At 43.5% G+C, this 21,455-nt stretch overlaps 1 protein-coding gene across 3 annotated transcripts in view; it reads right to left on the bottom strand.

The window, feature by feature from the left end:
• The window catches only part of KCNC4 (potassium voltage-gated channel subfamily C member 4), a 56,357-nt gene that overhangs the window by 22,662 nt on the left and 12,240 nt on the right, over nucleotides 1–21,455 (bottom strand). For all 3 annotated transcript variants that reach the window (XM_060231618.1, XM_060231619.1, XM_060231620.1), the window contains exons 2-3: nucleotides 18,418–19,360; nucleotides 11,979–12,164 (exon numbers count right to left, since the gene is read on the bottom strand). In XM_060231618.1, coding sequence (XP_060087601.1) covers nucleotides 11,979–12,164; nucleotides 18,418–19,360 — 1,129 coding nt within the window. The remainder of the gene's footprint in view (nucleotides 1–11,978; nucleotides 12,165–18,417; nucleotides 19,361–21,455) is intronic.

Here is a 21,455-nt window from a genome sequence, read left to right as displayed (position 1 = left end):
TATCTTATAACCACATCTCTTGGTAGATTATTTTTCTTGGCATATAGTGAATTCACTCTATACATATAGTCATACATGCTTCTAGTTCCTTCAGGATCTTCCTCCAAAAATTCTGCAATTATTCTTATTATATATCCTTTCAAATCAGTCTCTTCATCCTCAGGTACTCCTCTCAGACATATCTGGGTTTCCATCAATTTGCAGTCATGAATTGCCACCTTTTCTTGCATTTTTAGCAAGGTGGAATCATGTACTTTCACTCTCTCTTCCACCTCTTGCACTTTCTTTGATGTTACCACAGTCTCATTTCTGAGATCTTCTATATCTTTCCTTAGCTCTTCAATGTCTTTTCTAATTTCTTTTTTAGAAGCAGTTATCATGTTTCTCACCCCTTTCATCATCCTGGCTTCTATTGCTTCTAATTGCTCTTGCATTTTCTCCATTAAGGCAGTCCTTGCACGGGTTAACATGCTCTGACATTTTAAAACACCGAAAATTTTGACCTCTCCAAATTAAATTTAAACTATCAGGTTTGATAGAGTAAGGCTTGCCCTTTTCAATAAGTCTAATTTCACTGTCCTCAGAGCCTCCTGGGCTCAGATATTAATTTTTAAAGTATTTATTTCTTCCAAAATGGCGGTCGCGACTTTCTGCTTCCCTTTAAAAAATTTCTTCCTTCAAAAGGCTTCTAAAATAATTATCAGTGATAATGTCCAATAGTATTTACCTTATAATTGTCACCTCTGTCAGCTTCACCAATTTTTAATGTCCCGAACACTTAAAAAACTTTGTTTAAATTTTGACCTCCTAGCAATGGCCGCCGATGTTTTTCTATGATATTATAGTCCTAGAGTAGGCTAGCTGCTTCAATGATTTACCTCTTTCATCCGACACTTCCTGCTTTTCTTGCCACCAAATCCCATTTTCACTGGTAAAAAGATCTTGCGATGTTTGACGTATTTCCTGTGTTGACTGTGAGCGCTGCAAATCTGTGATGATGGGGCTTTTTCACCAAAACCGCAAGTAGACAAAACAATAAATTCCTTTCCACTTTTTAGCACTGTCCTTTAAATTTACAAAGTTCAAATTTCACCCCTCTCCCCCTTCTTCTTCCAAGCTTTCTGAATCTCTACTTCCCACCTTCTGATTTTATTTTGTTTAACTTTAAATAGTCCCGGAATGAAGATAGTCATCAGTACCTTTTTCTGCAGTTATCCAGATTCAACACCAGTCTTGTATAGCTTTAGATGTTTAGCAATCTCAAAGAAGGTTAGGATCCTGTAGAGCTTATGTCAAATAAATGACTCTGGAAACTTCTGCAGATGATGAATATGCAACTTGTCTCCGGGACCCCTCAAAGGAGCCCCCCCCACCGGGATTCCCTTTTAGCCAAGGTAAATCTCCTCAGAGTTTCCTGTGCATATCTTGGACTGATCTCTGACTGAGAAAAGTAGGCAGTAGGCATTAAATTGCCCTCCACTACCCCGAACAGAAGCCCCAGCCTGCTCCCCTTCTGAGAAGCAATTTAGCTCGGCATTTTCCAACCCCGGAAGTCCACAGTTGCTACAAAATGGGAGTGTTTTCATGTGCCTCAAGTTTGGCAGGGAGAATCCCTTGGGAGAGAGAATATAGTAGGGATGGCCAACGGTAGCTCTCCAATGGCTGGGGCTGATGGGAGTTGTAGGCAAAAAACATCTGGAGAGCTACTGTTGGCCACCCCTGGAATATAGTACTGAGACTTTCATTTCTATGGGCTGATGGGAAAGTTATAGACAGAAATGCATTTCCTACTTTAAAAAATGGCAATGAATAAAATAAAGGAAAATGAACATGTTTGATAGCAATAACTTTTTTTAACAAAATGAAAATTGAAAGTAGATTTGTGTTTGTATCCACCACATCCCTTTTCAGTGAGTGTCCTGTACAAATAATGCAGAATGTATTGCATATTCTGCTACTACTTTAGTCACTATTATTTTTCTGACTGTTCAGATCCGGATATTATCTCTGCTATTGTTCCATTAACATGGGCTGAAATGGTATATAGCCAATCCATGTCCTCCTGGACATACCAACACTATGAGGAGGCTGTAGGTACTAGTGTGGTGTTATTGCACAGTCAAACCTTATCAGACTGACCTGACTAACATTTTCTCTCTGTTAACCCCTTCAAGAAGAAAGTGAAACACAGCCTACAAGAACACAGAAGCACACAGCCCAAGGACTTTGGAAACTACTATAAGATCAATTGTAAGTAGTAGAGTTGGGAGAAAGTTTTGCTCTGCTTACATTCAGGTTAAATCACTGTAATGCACGCTATGCGGAGCTGTCTTTGAAGACTGATTGAAACATTCAAATGGTTGGGATGCAGTAGTAAATTTGTTGACTGGTCCAAGATACAGAGAAGAAGTCCTGCCACTTTTAAAAGCACTACACTGGTTGCCAGTTCACTTGTGAGCACAATTCAAAGTGTTGATTCTGACCTTTAAAGTCCTACATCGCCTGGGACCAGGGTATCTGATGTTCTGCCTAAGAGCCTGCCCATCAGATCAAATCTGAAAGAGAGGTCCTACCTTGGAGATCAGGTGAGTGTACAGGACCTTATCTGTGCTGCCACTCAGATTACAGAATGCCCTCCATCAGTAGTCCACTTAGCACAACTTCAGATTTAGGTGCCAGTTGAAAATATTATTATTTATCCAGATATTTCATTTAGTCTACAGACATTTACTGAGGTGGTGGTGGTTTTGTTGCTATACAGCATCATCTTTTATGTTTTGTTTCTGAGAGCTGTTCATAAAATGTTTTATTGTATTTTATTGTTTTTATATGTTGTGCTCTGCCCTGAGCTCTAGGAATGGGCAGAATAAAAATATACAAAAATAAATAAATAGTTTTGATTACTATTTCACTCAATTTTGCCTAACAATGTTATCGAGTTTTATTTGCTGCTTTTAGAGACTGCTCATGCATTGCTATTAGACTATCTCCTTTGGTTGCTTTAATGGTTATTGTTTATACTTTTAATTGTTGCGAACAGCCAGGGGTACTTTCAACTGTCAAGTGTGGCAAACAAATCTTTTAAAGAAATAAACAACTGCCATCAGCTCAGCTTAGCTAGTCAGGCTGTTTTTTATTCAGTACACATAGGTGCTGATTGAGGTCACTCTAATTCGTTAAAATTGGGTTTGTTTGTTGCCAAGGAGCTGTGTGGAGGCTGCTTGTAAAAAAATCTGTGCCATCATAAAGGCAGCAGATGATATCATTCTTTGGTATCATAATACTTCAGAGGTTCAGTGTTCTCTATGTGTGGATATTCAATGCACAGAAGCACACATTTGCAAAGATGTGTGGTGGTGATCTGTTTACTCTGGAAAACCACGCACATGGACAAATGAAGTGTGCTGTGCAGCCTATTGATCAGTTATTCACTTCCACAGCCATGCATGTACAATGAGACACATATCATCTAGCTCAAGTTTCAGGTTACCACAGTCAAAACTATCACACTCTTTTCTTAGAGCATGCGTGATCAGATGTTGATTTCGGGGGGGGGGGGGGCATTGAACATGCACCCAACTGTTTGGAGGTGGGAAATCAAACAATGCTTCAGAGGCAGGGGGGAAGGGGGAAATTTTCCGGAATTAACATTGCGGATTCAAACCAGGGAACTGCCAGGAATTAATTTCCTAGAAATTGGCAGTGACAATGATATCTGGAAATCCTCCACATTGAAAAATAATTTTTTTTTCCTGTTCTGAAGAGTGGGATAACGTTCCCCCCCTCCAATCCTGTGTTGATTGGAGAAGCAGAAGCGTCACCTCAGATTCCCAGATGATCTGGCAACGAGCGTGTCTGCTGGGGCTTTTTTTAGAGCATGCGTGATCAGATGTTGATTTCTGGGGGGGGGGGGCATTGAACATGCATCCAACTGTTTGGAGGTGGGAAATCAAACAATGCTTCAGAGGCAGGGGGAAGGGGGAAATTTTCCGGAATTAACATTGCGGATTCAAACCAGGGAACTGCCAGGAATTAATTTCCTAGAAATTGGCAGTGACAATGATATCTGGAAATCCTCCACATTGAAAAAAAATATTTTTTTCCTGTTCTGAAGAGTGGGATAACATCCCCCCCCCCCTCCAATCCTGTGTTGATTGGAGAAGCAGAAGCGTCACCTCAGATTCCCGGATGATCTGGCAATGAGCGTGTCTGCTGGGGCTTTTTAAAAAAAAAAAAGGTGGGAGGGGCGGTAAACATTCCAAGGGGCAGTATCGTGCATAAGCTGTCCAAACAGGAAAAAGCCGATTTTCTGCCACTGTTTTGAAAAAGGGCCGGACTTTCTGCGGTGTCAAATTAATGCGGCACTGATCCGCAGCAAGTCGGAATGACGCTCGATTGCCAGATGTGGATGTCTGAATGAACACATTTAATCCATCAGTGAGACGAAGCCGTGTCGCCACTAATGGTACGTCTGGCTGCACCCTTTGTGAATTAAACTTTGTTGGTCCTAAGGATGCCATTGGACTCAAACACTGTTCTCATGCCCTTTCCCATTGAGACCTTCCCACTTGTTCTTTGGGGAGGGGGGTGTATCTCCCATGGAGACTGTATAGTAGGGCTGCCAGTTCTGGACTCGGAAATGCCTAGAGATTTTGGAGGTAGAGTTTGAGGTGGGTGGGGTTTGGGAAGAGGAGGACTTCAGTGAGGTATAATGCCATAGAGCCCATCTTCAAAACCAGCCATTTGTTCCAGGTGATCTCTATACCTGGAGATCAGTTACAATTCCAGGAGATCTCCAGCCACCACCTGGAGGCTGGCAACCCTACCATATGGGATGAACTGCAGATTTAAACCACAGAGATCAGTGGGCATTGAAACAGTACTTCAGATGCTTGCAACTAGATCCACCCACATAAACATATACTTCCTTTAAGGTTCTTTATCAAGCTACCTTCTTTTGCTTTGTTTGATCAGATGGCCCAGGACATTAATAAGGCAATAATGAGAGTCCGTTTGAAACCAGAGGAGACCTACCTAACTCCTATATGGCCGCCCTGTCTATTGCTGTTCTAGTTTTGAAAATCAGGTTACCCAGAGACTAGCTTATAAGGTAAAATGAAGTGACCAATAATAGAATTCATTCAGATAACCAGAAGCTTTTGTTAGGTCAATATTCCATCTCACCTTGTTTATCTGACTTTTGTTCTGAATATCGATACCTGAAGAACTCTTACATTAGAACAGTTGTAACAGTTTCTGAAAGTGAGTTGACTCCCAGTGTGGGCATGGAAACTTCCTTCATGTCCCTTTGGATCCTGCCCATAGCACAGCCACGCCCTTGAATTGGCAAGTGGGACTGGCAGTGCTTCAGTTTTAAGTAGCTAAGGCCTTCAGCAGAGAAGAGGCACATTGGTTCATGCTAAATGACTCAGTCTTATTTGACTTCCTTTTCCAAACTCTTTTTTTAAAAATCCAGTACATCTGCTGACTGCTCATGGGACACAAGTTGTGGACTTCAGTAAAACACAGCTATGTATTTTTCTTCTTCTTCCATGCACGGAAGTGTAAAACAGACAAGATATGTAATTCAAAGGAAAATATGCCTCCACTGCTGAATGCCTTGAAGAAGGATTGACAGGAAAAGACAGAAAACGAATTACGATGTAAGAACATGATGGCAATCACAAAGCTGAAGTCAGTAACTAGGCAAGATGATGTTATGAATAAGTAGACAGGAGCTCTAAGTAAATATATTTACAGTGCCATCCTAAACAGAGTTACACCCTTCTAAATTTTTTAAAAAATTCTAAGTATATGTGTATGTGTGCATACTAGCACACCTGGAAGTTATGGGACTTCTGATGACCACTTGTGAGGTTAGAATGTTTTTCAGAGAGGTGGCCTATATTGGTTTACTCTGCATCCCAGTCCTGGTATTTCTTGGCAGTCTCCCATCCAAGTACTTGCCAAGGTTGAACCTGCTTAGCTTCCAATATCTGGCAGACCTGCCTGGTCAGAGCCTTAAACTCATTGACTTTATTGGACTTAGAAGGGTGCAACTCTGTTTAGGACTGCACCATTAAGACTGATTCATACTCAGAAAGAAGGATTTAAATCAATGATACGCACTCAGTGACTCAGAGACAAAACAGTGCTTGGCCCCCTTCCAGTCTACGCCAGTTACACCGTTCCCATCCCAACGGTGACAGTTAGTGGGGCCAAGAGGAATTGCCCATTGGTGTTGCGTCATTGGTGTTATGCAACGCCAGGTCCGTAAATAATAAGACCGAGACCCTGAGGGAATTCCTGCTTCAGCAGGACATGGAGTGGCTTTTGTGACCGAGACCTGAGTGCGAGAGGGGGAGACGGTGGCTCTCTCCCAGATGACTCCCCCGGGTTACTCGGTCTTTCACCAATCTCAGATTAGTGGGTGGGGAGAGGGGTGGCGTTATTCATATGGGAGGGTTACTCCTTCCGGGCTCTCCCGGCCCCAAAGATCGAGGGTATTGAATGTGCTGGCCTGGCGTGGGATGTCGGAGACGGGTTGGCGATCTGGCTGGTGTACCGTCTGCCTAACACACCGGCCAGTGCCTTACCATCCCTGATGGAGGCGGTGGCAGGCTGGGCGTTGGGAGTACCCAGGGCTTATGGTCCTGGGTGACTTCAATGTCCACGCCGATGACGCGGCCTCCAATCGGGCATTGGACCTGGTGTCTTCCATGGCGACACTAGGACTCTCTTAATTTGTTACGACTCCTACACACCAGGCGGGGCACATGTTAGACTTGATCTTTGCGTCCGGGATTCGGGTGAACGATATCGCGACAGAGGCGGTGCCATGGTCGGATCACCTAGCCCTCAAGGCCAGTATGGAGACGCTGCCCCAAACCTGTAAGGGCGGAGAGCCTATTTTGGCTCGCCCGCGGAGCCTAATGGACCCGGAACGGTTCCAAATGGCCCTACGGGATCCCTGGCCCACTGGCGGTCCCCTTGATGCCCTGGTGGATGCCTGGCAAGATTGGCTATCCAGGGCGATCAACGAGATCGCACCTCGACATCCTCTGCGCCCTCGTGTGAGGCTGGCTCCATGGTACACCTTGGAGTTATGCCAGCTGAAACAAGGGCTCAGATGACTAGAGAGGCAGTGGCGGCGCACTCATGATGAAGCGACGAGAACATCCTACAGAACGTTTATGAGGTCTTATGAGATGGCAGTCAAGGCCGTGAAGAAAGACTACTTCGCGGCCAGGATTGCGTCTGCAAATTCGCACCCGGCACAATTGTTTAGAATAATTGGACATCTTACTACACTGCCTCAAGGCAGACCAAATATTAGAGAATGAGAAATAGGCTGTGAGGCTTTTGTGAAATTTTTTGCAGACAAAATCACGTCCGCCAGGACCTGCCCATCACATTGGATACAGTATACGAACTCGAGGCTCCGTGCCTGTCTTCTGGTATGGTTCTGGAACACTTCAACCCACTCAGCCTGGAGGAAGTTGATGGAATTCTCTCCTCTGCACGCCCAACAACTTGTGATCTGGACCCTTGCCCCTCTTGGCTAATTAAATCATGCCAGAGGGAGCTTCGATGTCCTTTACGGGACATCATAAATAGATCCCTCCTGGAGGGGTGTTTTCCAACACCCTTGAAAGAGGCCATGGTCCGCCCCCTCCTGAAAAAAAGTTCAGCAGACCCGGCCAAATTGGCAAACTACCGACTGGTCTCTAATTTACCGTTTTTAGGTAAAATTATTGAGAGGGCAGTGGCGCTGCAGTTGCAGGAATTTCTGGATGACACTTCCGTCCTAGACCCTTGCCAGTCCGGCTTTCGCCCGGGTCACGGGACGGAGACAGTGCTGGTCGCCTTGGCAGATGACCTCCAACGGCACCTGGATTGAGGTGGCGTGGCGGTGCTGATGTTGTTAGATCTGTCGGCCACGTTTGACACAGTCGACCGCTGGCTACTTACCCGCTGCCTCGCCGACATAGGGGTTAGGGGGTTGGCTTTACAATGGCTCTCCTCCTTCCTCAAAGATCAGGGACAAAGGGTGGCAATCGGGGGTGAGCTGTCCCAGAGGTGCACACTAGATTGTGGGGTGCCTCAGGGAGCGGTTCTCTCACCGATGCTATTTAATATCTACATGCGCCCCCTTGCCCAGATTGCCCGGGGGTATGGGCTTGGGTGCCATCAATATGCGGATGACACCCAGCTCTATCTGTTAATGGATGGCCGGCCTGGCTGCGTCCCAGGGAACTTGGACCTGGCATTGCAGGCCATGGCAACCTGGTTAAGGCTGAGTGGGCTGAAGCTAAATCCAGCAAAGACAGAAGTCCTTTGCGTGGGCCGGGGTGCTCTGGGGAGGGAAATACCTCTCCCGGCTTTTGATGGGGCGCCGCTGATAGCGGCACGCCGGGTCAAGAGCTTGGGAGTTCTACTGGAGCCCTCACTATTAATGGAGGCCCAGATAGCTGCCACTGCTAAGTCAGCCTTTTTCCATTTGAGGCGGGCAAGGCAGCTGGCCCCCTTCCTAGAGCGCCGGGACCTAGTAACAGTGATTCATGCAACGGTCACCTCGAGACTAGATTACTGTAATGCCCTCTACATGGGGCTGCCTCTGTGCCGAATCCGGAAGCTGCAGCTGGTGCAGAACGCAGTGGCTAGGCTGTTATTGGGGCTCCCCAAATGGGAGCACATACAGCCTGGGCTGCGTGGACTGCAATGGCTGCCAGTTATACACCGGATTCGTTACAAAGTGCTGGTTATTACCTTTAAAGCCCTATATGGCCGAGGACCTGCCTACCTGAGGGACCGTCTTTCCCCATACGAACCCCAGAGAGCACTGAGGTCAGCAGGGAAAGACCTGTTTACTATCCCAGGGCTGAAGGAAGCAAGACTGCAGAGTACCCGCACTCGGGCCTTCTCTGTTGTGGCCCCACACCTGTGGAACCAGCTCCCAGAGGAAGTACGGGCCCTGCAGGACTTTGACCGTTTCCGTAGGGCCTGCAAGACCTTCCTCTTTAGTGAAGCCTTCACCGACTAAACACTGAGAGACTGCTTAAATGATTTTGTTATCTGTCAGAATAGCACCAAGACGTTAATTGTACTGTTTTACTGCTTTTAGAATTTTAATTAATTTTTATCTACTGTTAAAGTACTGTATCATTTGTTATATTGATTAATGTTGTTAGCCGCCCTGAGCCTGCCTCGGCGGGGAGGGCGGGATATAAATAAAAGGTATTATTATTATTATAGGAGTCACATGGCTCTTTTATATGCTTCTTGTGGCTCTTCTTAGTACCTTTCCCAATATGGCACCAGCCATGTGCTTCAAGAAAGCGGGCAAGTGGTTGGCATTTGGTTCCCACCTTGGAACAGCTGCCACCAGCAGAAGGGGTGAACTGTGAGTCTCCCTGAGAATGAAGTCAATGTGGCTTTCTATGAGCTGCAGAATGAGTGCCACTGGTTTTAAGCAGACCTGTAGCTAGCTAGATTGTCAAATGGAAATGCCAGAAGCAATGTTAACTATTAACACAGCGAAGAAATAGAGATGATGCCACTGAGGAGACAAAATATACATTTGCACTAGTTGTTTTCATGTATACCTGAATGTATTGTTCACAGCAGGTGCAGTCCATGCCACACATCATGCATTGTTCCAATTAATGCTCCTGGAGTTTTATTTTGCATGCAAGCTAGACGCTTAAGTACTAACCTTCATAAGATGCTCCCTATACTTGTGTATATACCAACATCTCTCATTATCATCCTGTTGTCTGATCTGGCCTCCATTATCATTTGCTCTTTTTTGTTCATTTTGGAATGCTGAAAATGTGCATTTCTATCTATTCCCTCAAACAGCCAACCCCACTGTCAGAAACCTCATTTTGTTTATTTTTGGTAGTGTTTTTTTTTATTTTACTTTACACTGCACCAAATACTTCAAATTCCAAAAAGATGTAGGTTGCAGGGCACTTCTCTGCCCTCCCCCCCCCCTTTTAACAAAATCTGTGCAAGGAGGAGTATATTCAACACTTTTTATAAATTTTCTGCAGTTGCAATCCAGGTAGAAGAAACATAAAGAGATAGGAAATACACTAAAAAAAAATAGTAAAGCAACATCAAGGAACAGCCAGACACAAATCCAAATGAAAGAAAATGTGAAGAAATACTAACAAAAAAATCCCAGTGAGGACAAACTCAAAAGGAAAAAAAGTAATTAAATAAATGAAAACAAAGACAACTGCCTCCAAGGCTCTACAAAGACTGAAAGAAGAAGGTGCTACTTGCCAGGAGAGACTGTTCCATCAGACAGTGAGTTTTTCCAGCTGCTCAATCCCACCTCCTGCCTGCTGTTTCTGTGTTTTATTATATTGTGATTTTTAGACTGTTGATCATTTTTTGTTTTTTAACCACTTTGAGTCTTGCTTTGGATGAGGAAAGTGGAATAAAAATATCCCCAAAAGTAAATATATAAATAAATCTCTCCTTCCTCCCTATGTTTTATTGAATTTACATTTTTTTAAATTTTAGCTCTGGTTTTGATTTGCGTTTAAGGGCTTTAAGATATGTTTTTATTATGTATGTTTTTAAATTGTTAGCTGCTTTGGTGGTCCTGATGAGGGAAGAAAGACAGGATATAAATTTTGTAAATAAAAACAACAAAATAACTGAGAAGTAAAATCCTACTTGAACTTATCAGGCAATCTTTTCCAAAGAGCCTAACGAGCTGGAGATGAACTAGAAGCTTGTAAGCACAAAGTGCCCCAAGGTCTACTTTGACACTCTTTTCTGATTAACTCTTTATACAGGTGAAGTGGGTATTGCTTCTAATGTGAAAGATACATCACAGCCAGCGCTGACCCAAGGGTGCATGGCGCCCCAGGCAGGCACCCCCCCGCCGTCCCCCGCAGTGCTGCAGTGCTGCACCGTGCTCTGTTGCACCCCCCTGAGGGTGCCATGTTGAGGTACAGCACCAACCTCCTCCTTCCCTTCCCTTCCCATCGCCTCCCCCCCCCCCATGCAATCAGAGCTCTCCGTGCCTGGGCTACACCAGCCATGACGTGGTATGTATCTTAATTTTCAAAGAAGGCGCTGGAGACTTCTCCCCCCTCCTTTCCAGAACTGGAAGAGAGGGGGAGCCAAGCCTTCTCCAGTGTGTCCTTTGAAAGATAAGATGCACACCGCATCGCAGCCGGCAGGGCCCAGGCACGGCGTGCTCTGATTGCACCGGGGGGGATGACGGATGGGATGGGAAAGGAGGGGTGGGCAGCAGTGGGCAGCAGCGGGCAGAGGAGGCAGGCAAACTAGACACTTGCCTGGGGCACTGGGAGGGGGGGGAGCCCAATTTGGTACCCCCACCCTCCCAGCGCCCTAGGCAACCATCTAGTCTGCCTAGTGGGTGAGCCAGCCCTGACCACAGCAATCCTGTGGGAGCAGCATGGATACCTCCAATGAGGGCTATCTGGTTGCAACTTAAAGAATGCTCCTGTGCTATCCTCAGAGTGCCATCCAGGCACAGTTACATCTTTCTAAATCCACTGGAGTCAGTGGGCTTAGAAAAGTACAGCTCTATTTAGGATTCCACTGTAAATCTCTAATGCAACAGTGACTTATCCTCTCCCTGACTTCTGAATCCTGTCATACAGCCCTTTCCTCACTTGCAGTACAGTGCTTGCCCCAGCAGGTGGGAGAGGATGGCAACCACCAAAACTAAGGCAGGAATGTGATGGAGAAGATGGAACTCTCCTGGTGCTGCTGTTGCAATGGCATAGCCGTACATTCTCCAGGTTCCAAGCTAGCTCCCCTACTACAGACAGGAAAAGAACCACAGCCTTTAAAAGGCAGCATTTAGTTCACTTTTTATAGGTGACAGTGACTGGGAAATGGCCTCAGCTGGCCTCAGGCATATATACTTGTTCCTTCATCCACAACATCCCCTTTTTCCACGGGTGCAAGTCTACTGGTCTCACTCATACCTTTCCGGATGCCACCATCAGCAGCACATGAGAAATCTCCAGCACTCAGAAGAAAGCAAGTGCCTGCTTTCTTGTTTTTGTCCCTGGTACTTGAGCGCCTCATGGGCAACTTCTCTTCCTGTGACGGTGAAAGGGGCTGCTCCTCATCTGACAGCACCACGTTGGCATCACCATTCTGCTTGGTATCTTTGGAAGGAGAAAGAAGATGACACATTTCAGCACCTGAGAGAATAGGAGACCAGGTCTGCATCTGTTTTGACAACAGGAATATAACTAGGACATATAAAACATTCAGGAAAGCAGCAGGGAGAGATTCCCTGCCTGGCTCAAAGAATCTTGAGGCTAGTGAAGCTCCCTCAGCTCTTTCACTACTGCTTTGCTTATCTAACTGGTTGAGGAATTGCATGGAGAGGAATGGAATCAGTGCTCTTGAACAATATTTTTCACTTTACTAGGTGTCAAGAATATGTTTTTAATTTTACTGGTGGATCACATTCATGGTTAAAGAAAAGATTTATGGGAATTTTCAGTGAATAATTGATTTAGAGTCCACCCTGTTGTCAGGGCCAGACAGAGTCAACGCATCCTCCATAGCCTCCTCATGAGGCCTTGATACTCCTAAAACTTGAAAGGGGAAGAGATTATGTCTTCTCTTCTCTCTCTCTTCCCACTGCCTTCCCTGTAGTCAGTTATTTAGCAAGAGAGCTAGCCCTGAGTCCCAACCTTTATGAGGGAGACTCCCTGGGGTATACCCCTCCCATTCTTTTCTCTGCCTCCACCTCCCTGTCAGAGTTGACGGACAGGAGCAGTTACCAATCAACTTTTCACTCCTCACTCCTTAACTGGCTCCCTCATCTCTCCACACCACAGCCAGCTAATTGTGGAATGCCAAAGTTCACGGTCAACCCAAGCAGCCTCATTCCTTGTTCCCTCAACTGGCCCTACTGGACTGGGCATGCCATTGACCTCTTGGATAGGCCCAGATCTGACAGTCCCACCTCTTAGAGGGTGGACGCTCCTGCCATGTTAGCTGGCAGGATCAAATTGTGATGTCCACAGGATGCTGCTTGGTGGGCTCTGCATCCTTTACCTCTGGTGAGTATGGGGGTGATGCAGAACCCCTGGATAGGACATGGGGGAAAATGTAACTTTTTATCTGAAATTTGATGTAATACTATCCTTTCTACCACCTCAGCATTTTGCCACTGTTCAGCTGCAGGTATAGATCTGGCTGCAGCTATAGATCAATTTAAATCTCAGATGCAGGGCATTGAAGAGTTCCCTGAAAGGAACAGTCCCCAAGGAAGGCAAAAGAACCTGGAGAAAACCAGCCCAAAGTGACTGCAGTGTGAAGGGAAAAGTCAGTACTTTGTGGATTCTGATGGATCTATAGTAGTTTACATCATCTGGGAGTCTGGCCACAATCTTGGACCCTTGAAGTCAAATTCTCATTTCCTAGGCAGTGGTTCTACACTTAACTCCAATATCACTGCACTAAGATGAACCCAAGAAGTACTGCACAATTTTGGAAAATCGTGGGTCCCTCTGTGCTGTGGAAGGCATCTGCTTTTGGATCCACAAGTTTGCAAAGGGGGAGGTTAGTCTACTGAATGATATTATGGCAATAGCAGATGGAATTTATAACCAACAACTTACTTGCAGTGTTCCCTCTAAGCTGAGTTAGCATGATTTTTTAGCATGATTTTGTTAGCTCACGGATTTTTAGCCTCCAGCTCACACATTTTTGTCTTAGCTCAGGAAAATTGACCCCAGAGCACACTAATTTATGCAGTAGCTCACAACTTTAATGCCAGTAGCTCACAACTTTAATGCCAGTAGCTCACAACTTTAATGCCAGTAGCTCACAAAGTAGAATTTTTGATCACAAGACTCTGCAGCTTAGAGGGAACATTGCTTACTTGATAATTTTCTGAGTCATGCAACATTTGACATGGTATCACTGTTCTCAGAGCTTTTTTTGACCAAAAATGCACAGAAACACAGTTCCGGCTGGGTTGGTGTCAGGGTTATGGCCCAGGGCTTTTTTTGAGCAGGAACATAAAGGAATGCAGTTCCAGCTGGCTTGGTATCAGGGGTGTGGCCTAATATGAAAATCAGTTCCTGCTGGGCTTTTTCTACAAAAAAGCCCTGTGTGAAACAATGGTAACATCGGGGGGGGGGGGGGGGGTGGCCTAACATGCAAATGAGTCCCTGCTGGGCTTTTTCTACAAAAAAGCCCTGGTGTGGCCTAATATGCAAATGAGTTCCTTTTTCCTACAGTGAAGCCTTGATTGTACTAACATGTTCATTTCCAGTGATGATACAAGGAAACTAGAACAGATCTCTTTCTCCAAAGTACTCATTACTTCATACAGTCATCTCAGTCCATGTCTCTAAAAAAACAATCACCTGCATCATGGTTCTTGGATTCCTGGCTGCTGGTTTCAACAAGTCCACGTAACTACATTAATACTAGTTGCCTTGTTCCAGGTTCACCCTTCTACTGAAAACAGAGCTCACAAATAGAGGGAACCTGAGGAATTATTTGGCAGAGCAGGAAGACAAGAATGGAGCAATTGTGAAATCTTGAGTTGCCTTGAATGGTACAGGGAAGGCAGGATATAAAGGTTTTGATTTAAAATAATAACAACTTGCCCCAAACCTCTGAGCTCTGGGGCTAGATCAGCAGCTTCCTGCTCACCTAATCCTGAGGAAAAAGCTGGTCATCAAGCCTTGAATCTGAGCAGTATATTTTTGTTTTTATCTTCCCCTCCCTAGATTATATAGGAAATTGGATTGGATTGGAGGTCAGGGGGTGCACACCAGTGACACATTCTCCAACCCTATTTTCATTCCTCCATTCCAAAATATCTAAGTTATCAGGGGTTCTACCTCCTTCACAGCTGAAAGTGTCTAGGGTTGGGATTGCAATTAACTAGTCCTGAAGGAAGTACTTAAATTTAAGGCCTTCTCAAATATTTTAACTTCATAACCATTAAACGTTGCTTGCAGGCTGGGGAAAAGAAAATCAGAATGAAGCGCCCAGTCCTTAAAACACTCATCCTGTGTACTTTGGGGGCTTGACTAAGCTCTTAAGTCTTTTATTTTTCTTTAGCTGTTGTTCATCTGCCCTTAGTATTCTGACACTCCTGAAAGTTGATGACCATACTCAGCCCTTATCAAGCTATTTTTGGCCTGACTTTATTTTCTTTTTAATATAGCCCCCTGGCTATGTAGAAACCCTAACTTATCTATGGATGGCCCCAGTGTGGTGCCCTACTGATAGGAACAAGCCCACAAAGTTCACTGTTTGGAGGGGCAGGTTGGAAGCCAGCAAGGAACTGCACTGGAGGATTAAATTATGGGAAAACCGCCTCCTCCAGTATCACAACTGAACCGCCTGAGGCTGTTGAACTCTGGAGTGATAGGAGTGACTTCCTGTTCCCTATAGCCCTGAATCTCAACAGTACACTGCTGTATAGAAAATGCCCTACAACATTGGTTTGTGGCTATGTTATTCTTGCCCCAACCCTGATCAATACAGCACAGGAAATGGAGTAAATTAAACCAGAAATGCCATATGGGAAAGCCAGGAAGGGACTGGGATTAAGGGATGTCTAAACTCCCAAGATTAATAATTTCATCTTTGAGTCTAGGGTACTATATGGGATAATGGGAATAAGAGTTTGGCCCCCTTCCCAATTGCAGGAGTTCTTGGGTAGGAGATTTAATTTAGGATTGAAGAAAGCAATTTTCCTCAAATGCTAATAACCCTTTCCTCTCAACTCTTTTGCTTTAAAGGGGTCAAGTCATTAACAGTGTATTGACATTAATGTCTGAGAATGTACGCTCACAGCATATATACTGTGCACTTAACTCTCTGCTCTATGATACTACAAACTGTGCAGATTTCAAGTCATGTCCATTTCCCAATTTATTCCCCATTTTCTTCAATTGTAGAGCTGCCAATCCCCAACTGGGGGCAGGGGATCCCCTGGTTTGGAGGCCCTCCCTCTGCTTCAGGGTTATCAGAATGTGTGTGTGGAGGGGTTTTGCTGCTTTCACAAGCACAAATGCCAACTTCTTTACTATTAGAGACACGCAGTCAACTTCCTCCATTTAGGCAGCAATGAAAACGATACAGTCAAGCTGTTGCTGAGCCTATTTGATGTATCTGCTTGATAGTTCAATTTGGTCAACAAACTTGAGAAAACTGATTTAGTAAACTTTAGAGTTTTCCATAGCTGGGCAAGCTATACTCTTCTTCAATTTAAACATTTTATGCAATCAGAATGCCATTTGTTATCATCTAACACTGACACTTCACCCTACATCAACCTTTTTAGGAGTCATTTACTTGAAAACTCTTAATAACAATTCTTGCCTCTCTTCTAGAAGAAATGAAGCAAAATCTCTCTTCTCCTGTAATTACTATCACTGTATACTCAGGATCCCCATGGAGGCTCCAGAGCACTTTCCACTACTAGCCAACAGCCTACAGTAAGAAACCCTAGAGAGTCACAGCCTTGGGCAGCAAATATACCTCATTTAACGACTACCAATTGCTGGAATTAAAATCAACAGCACTGACTGGAAATAAATCACCTGTATCAATGAATCTCTATTTTAACAAGACATATATGGCTGGGGCTGCCTGGCTGACTTGGTGATACCAAAGATCCCCTTAGACAATCATGGCAGCCAGGAAGATCAAACAATTGGTCAATGTTAAGAAGTCTATCGTTTGAATAGCCCAGGCACAGCAAGCCATTGTAAGACAATAATAGACTGCATGGAGGGTGACATCGCAGATTATGGAAAGTAGTTGTGCAAGTTGCTCTTTTATAGTTTTAACGGAACATGCAAAGATGGATCTTGCAAACCAATTCTACAGGAATATGCACTAACTAGGGCTGTTTTGTATAGTTAATTGACTAGATAGTCAATTTTAGAGCTTTTGATTAAAAAGTTATCCAAATTTGATTGGCCATTACATTTTTAAAATGCAATTATACTTATCAAAATAATTTTAAAAATCTGCAAGTGATAGGCATCATAGTAGAGGAATTTCTTTTCTCTTTACATGAGAGAATGTCTCTTGTAATATTGTGCCTACTGCACACCATCTAAAACAAACAAAAATGTAATTTTTCTTAAAAATTACTGTTTCATTCATTTGGAAAATATAGATTTAATTAATGAATTAGTTAAATCCTCATGCATATCAACAAAGATGTCTTTAATCAGGCAGCAGCCCAAGTGGTAACACAGCATACATTTGATCTCTAAAGAAACACACAAATTCCCTGGATGTTACAGTCAGAGGGCAAAAAGTAGATCTGTAATTTACTCATACACCCAGTCTTCATTGCTGCTCCACACCACTCTGTGTTGATATGAATGCAGCAGAAAATAATAACGTAAACCAGTCTAGAAACCTCTTTAATAGTTCAGGAAATCTACGTTGGCCAACAATAACTAGATGCTTAGTGCAAAGAGGCCACTGATAGTTGCTGGAAAGGCCACTGAACAGAATATTGCTGTGCCAGCCACTTGCCCACAGTCCAGGACTGGCCCTAATTCTATACTCTATAGTGGCAATGTTGCTGATCAGTTTACTCAAGGCAGACACCATATAGAGTATAGAGCACTGGTTCCAGATTAATTGCTCTCAGCTTGCAGTGTTGGCTACTCATAGAGAACTGTTGCCTAATTAAATTGACCGAAGCATATTATGAATTGAGCTGCGGTTCCAGAAAACTACCTTCTTTTGTCAGATGAAGAATCACATTCAAAAGACAAACTTTACCAGAATCATGTCACATTCACATGTTCTTCTGGATGAGAAAAATCTGGCACCTTCCTATAATTTTCATGTATTAAGTGCTTTTCCTATGCAGGAGAACTATACACGGAATTACTGTAGACTGATATATGTGTTCATATTTTCAGTGAATGCTTTCTTCAATGTATGAGTGTTAAATGATTTTTCTAGGCATTATTAATAATAAGCAATGTGTAATCAGTACTTATTGTGAGTAACAGTGATTTAATGTTAGTAATTTTTCACTTGTAACACGGTTTTCTCCCAGTCTTCTACTTTCCATGTTCCTTTCCCTTTTTTGCCACCACCTGGAGGTTGGCAAAACTAATCACTGACTTTGGTTAGGCGGCTACAGTTCTGCTGATCCATGAATTAAAAACTTTTAATGAACCATGAACCTTTAATACAAATATGTACTGAGAAAATGGGTTTGAGTCAAACCCCATTTTATGATGAATTTTACACTGTAACAGCAGTGATATAAGATTTAACATGGAAACACCCATGATGTAGAATCCACCCTTACATTTCCACAAGGCATTAAGATTCATCCAGATTCCTACCACCAATTCCTCACTCTCCAGCTTTGGTTCCATCTGAAATCCTGTATCTCACCTGATCTTTTCCTTTCTTCCACCCCTGCTGCCGTTGCTGCTGCCATGGGGCTGTTGTAACTCTGAATGCTGTTGTGAGGTGAATTGTCCTCTGACTTGCAGTATGTTGGGGAGTCCAGTGGTGCTGGACGGGGTATGTGTTTCTTCTTCTTCTTTGGGAGTTTCTGCTTGGCCATAGCCAATGAGTAATACATTCCAAAATTGTTGACAATTACAGGGACAGGCATGGCTATGGTAAGAACTCCAGCCAGGGCACAAAGAGCACCAACCAGCATGCCTGACCAGGTTTTAGGGTACATGTCACCATAGCCCAATGTTGTCATTGTCACTACTGCCCACCAGAATCCAATGGGGATATTCTTAAAATGTGTGTGTTCACTTCCACTGGGGTCCGATGGTTTGGCTCCAATCCTTTCAGCATAATAGATCATGGTGGCAAAAATCAAAACTCCTAAAGCCAGGAAGATGATGAGAAGGAGGAATTCATTGGTGCTGGCCCGAAGTGTATGACCTAGCACCCGAAGCCCCACAAAGTGGCGAGTCAGCTTGAAAATCCGGAGGATCCGAACAAAGCGAACTACTCGCAGGAAGCCTAGCACATCCCGTGCAGCCTTGGATGACAGGCCACTGAGTCCCACCTCCAAGTAGAAGGGCAAGATGGCTACAAAGTCAATGATGTTAAGAAGGTTCTTAATGAAGACCAATTTATCTGGGCAGCAAATGATGCGCACTAGAAACTCCAGAGTGAACCAAAGCACACAGACTCCTTCAATGTAAGTAAGAATGGGTTCTGTCTCCATCTTTTGCATCACAAAGACCTCTGTTGTGTTGCCCACCACCAGTGTCTCAGTCACATTAACATCTATGATGAAGGCTTCATGCGTCTCCAGACAAAATGTTGTGATAGATACCAAGATGAAAAAAAGTGAAGCAAAGGCAATTACCTGAGAAAAAGCAAAGATAATCTCAGTGGTTAGTCAACAGGCCATGGTAGAAGAAGATACCTAAACAGAAATGCAATGAACTTTAAAATGAATTTCATCCTTTCTCCTTCTTACCTGCTTTTCTTAATCACTACAAAAATGACAAGAAATGCAGATGCATCCCTAGGAAGAGACACAGCCATGATCAACAGATATGCCTGATATTACAGTTGCACATTTTACATGACTCTTATCGTCTTTGTCTTATGGTCCATCAGTGCAGAATTCAAAATCCTTACCTAAATGGATCATATTCTTAATTAATGGATCCTACTTTTCAGTTCCAGTTTCCAATCTTTGCCTACTAAGCAAATCAAACCAGGCAGTCTGGCTAGTTTCAAAGCCAAAGCTGGATGAAAAAGTGAAGACAAACCTTGCAAATAAAGTGAATTCCCCCATACACACAAAACAGGGAGACTCTGTAAGAAAAGACTGTCTTCTGCATTTTCCTTTTATTAAAGATTTCTTGTCCCTCAATTTTGATTTCATTTCTCCCTTGTGAGAACTGAACCCACGACAACTTAGTTGACTGCCATTTTCTGTTTCCTCACACCAAATTTTCCGAATAAAGGTTATGCATTTTTCAATATTCTATGTAGATCAATACATTAGTATCACACATTGCGTGGGTGTGTATATAACGTACATTGCACAAATAAATGTCATACGGACTGTGTATAAAAGATTGTACAAGATGCATACAAGATGCATACAAGAATCTAGCCAATTGCAAAATGCTGAGAAGTCTCTCTCTCTCTCTTGGCTTGGCTTCGCGAACGAAGATTTAAGAAGGGTGCAATAGTCCACGTCTGCTGCAGGCTCGCTGGTGGCTGACAAGACCAATGCGGGACAGGCAGGTCCGACCATCACCAGTGGTCTGACCTAGCCTCAGATCGCAAAGCATGGAGGCACACCATCCACCAGGCTGTCTCTTCTTTTGAGAACACACGTATAGCTGGTCTTGAGGACAAAAGGAGATTGAGGAAGAATCGCACTGCTACAGCACCAACCCTAAATCAGACTTTTCCCTGCTGAGAAGTAAAACCACTGTAAAAATATAAGCAGATATGAAAAGAAAAAGAGTTGGCAAAATGAGCTTATCTCTACCTTCTATATTTTTGCTTGTTCTCACTTCAGCTTGTTCCCAGCTTAGGCAAGGACTGACATTCAACTTCCTTTTCTTTTCATAATGCCCTTTTTATTTCCAGTGGTAAATTTGTAATCTGCCAAGTCACTGATTACACTGAAATTTATTGCAAGTTTTCCCTTGCATCCCAAAGGCAAGTCTGGCACCTTCTACTGATACTAACAATAAACTGAAAGGACTCACTTACCCAGCTGGAATTCTGGGTGTTTGTGACCCAGCTTTATTCATGTACATTTAGTTTATCAACACAGGCAGGAATTAAAATCCAGTATCACAAGATTTGATTGATTAATAGATGGAGAAGGCTATATATACAGTGGACTGATTTATGTCAATGTTTTAAATCATTATTAAAATCACCAAGAACAGACTGATTTCATTTAAATCCTCTGGTAATTCATACATTATTTGAATACTATAGTAATTAAAACATTGGTTTGGAAGTAAATAGGCTCTTTATACTAACCATAAGAACTCTCCAAAACCAATGAAATCTACATGATTTTTGTGCTTTAATTTCTTTCTAAAGGAAAAGGAGCCACTGTGAAACTGATGGTTGGCATTCTCTGTACATGAGCAAGGATTCTGAGGCTAAAGCCCACAAAGTCATTAAACATAAACAGAACCATAAGGCCAAAGAGGTTTTATGCTTTTGTTTCTCTTGAGTAACACCCCTCTGTGATATGCCATGTGGGAATAATTTGTTCACTGATAACTAAAAACTGGATTGGAATGAAAAGTCAGATTTTTTTTAAAAAAAAAATGATTTAAATCCACCCTGGCTATGACATTGTTTGACCACTACAGCCCCACAGGATGTTTCAGAAAATTAATAACTGGGAGAAATGTGGAAGAAGAACAAGTGTGCATGCACGCACATGCACGCACACACACACATCATCCCTGGGA

This window comes from Heteronotia binoei, chromosome 2 (genome assembly GCF_032191835.1).
Source record: "Heteronotia binoei isolate CCM8104 ecotype False Entrance Well chromosome 2, APGP_CSIRO_Hbin_v1, whole genome shotgun sequence".
Classification (NCBI taxonomy): Eukaryota; Metazoa; Chordata; class Lepidosauria; order Squamata; family Gekkonidae; genus Heteronotia; species Heteronotia binoei.
This window is presented reverse-complemented; position numbering and strand designations above follow the sequence as displayed.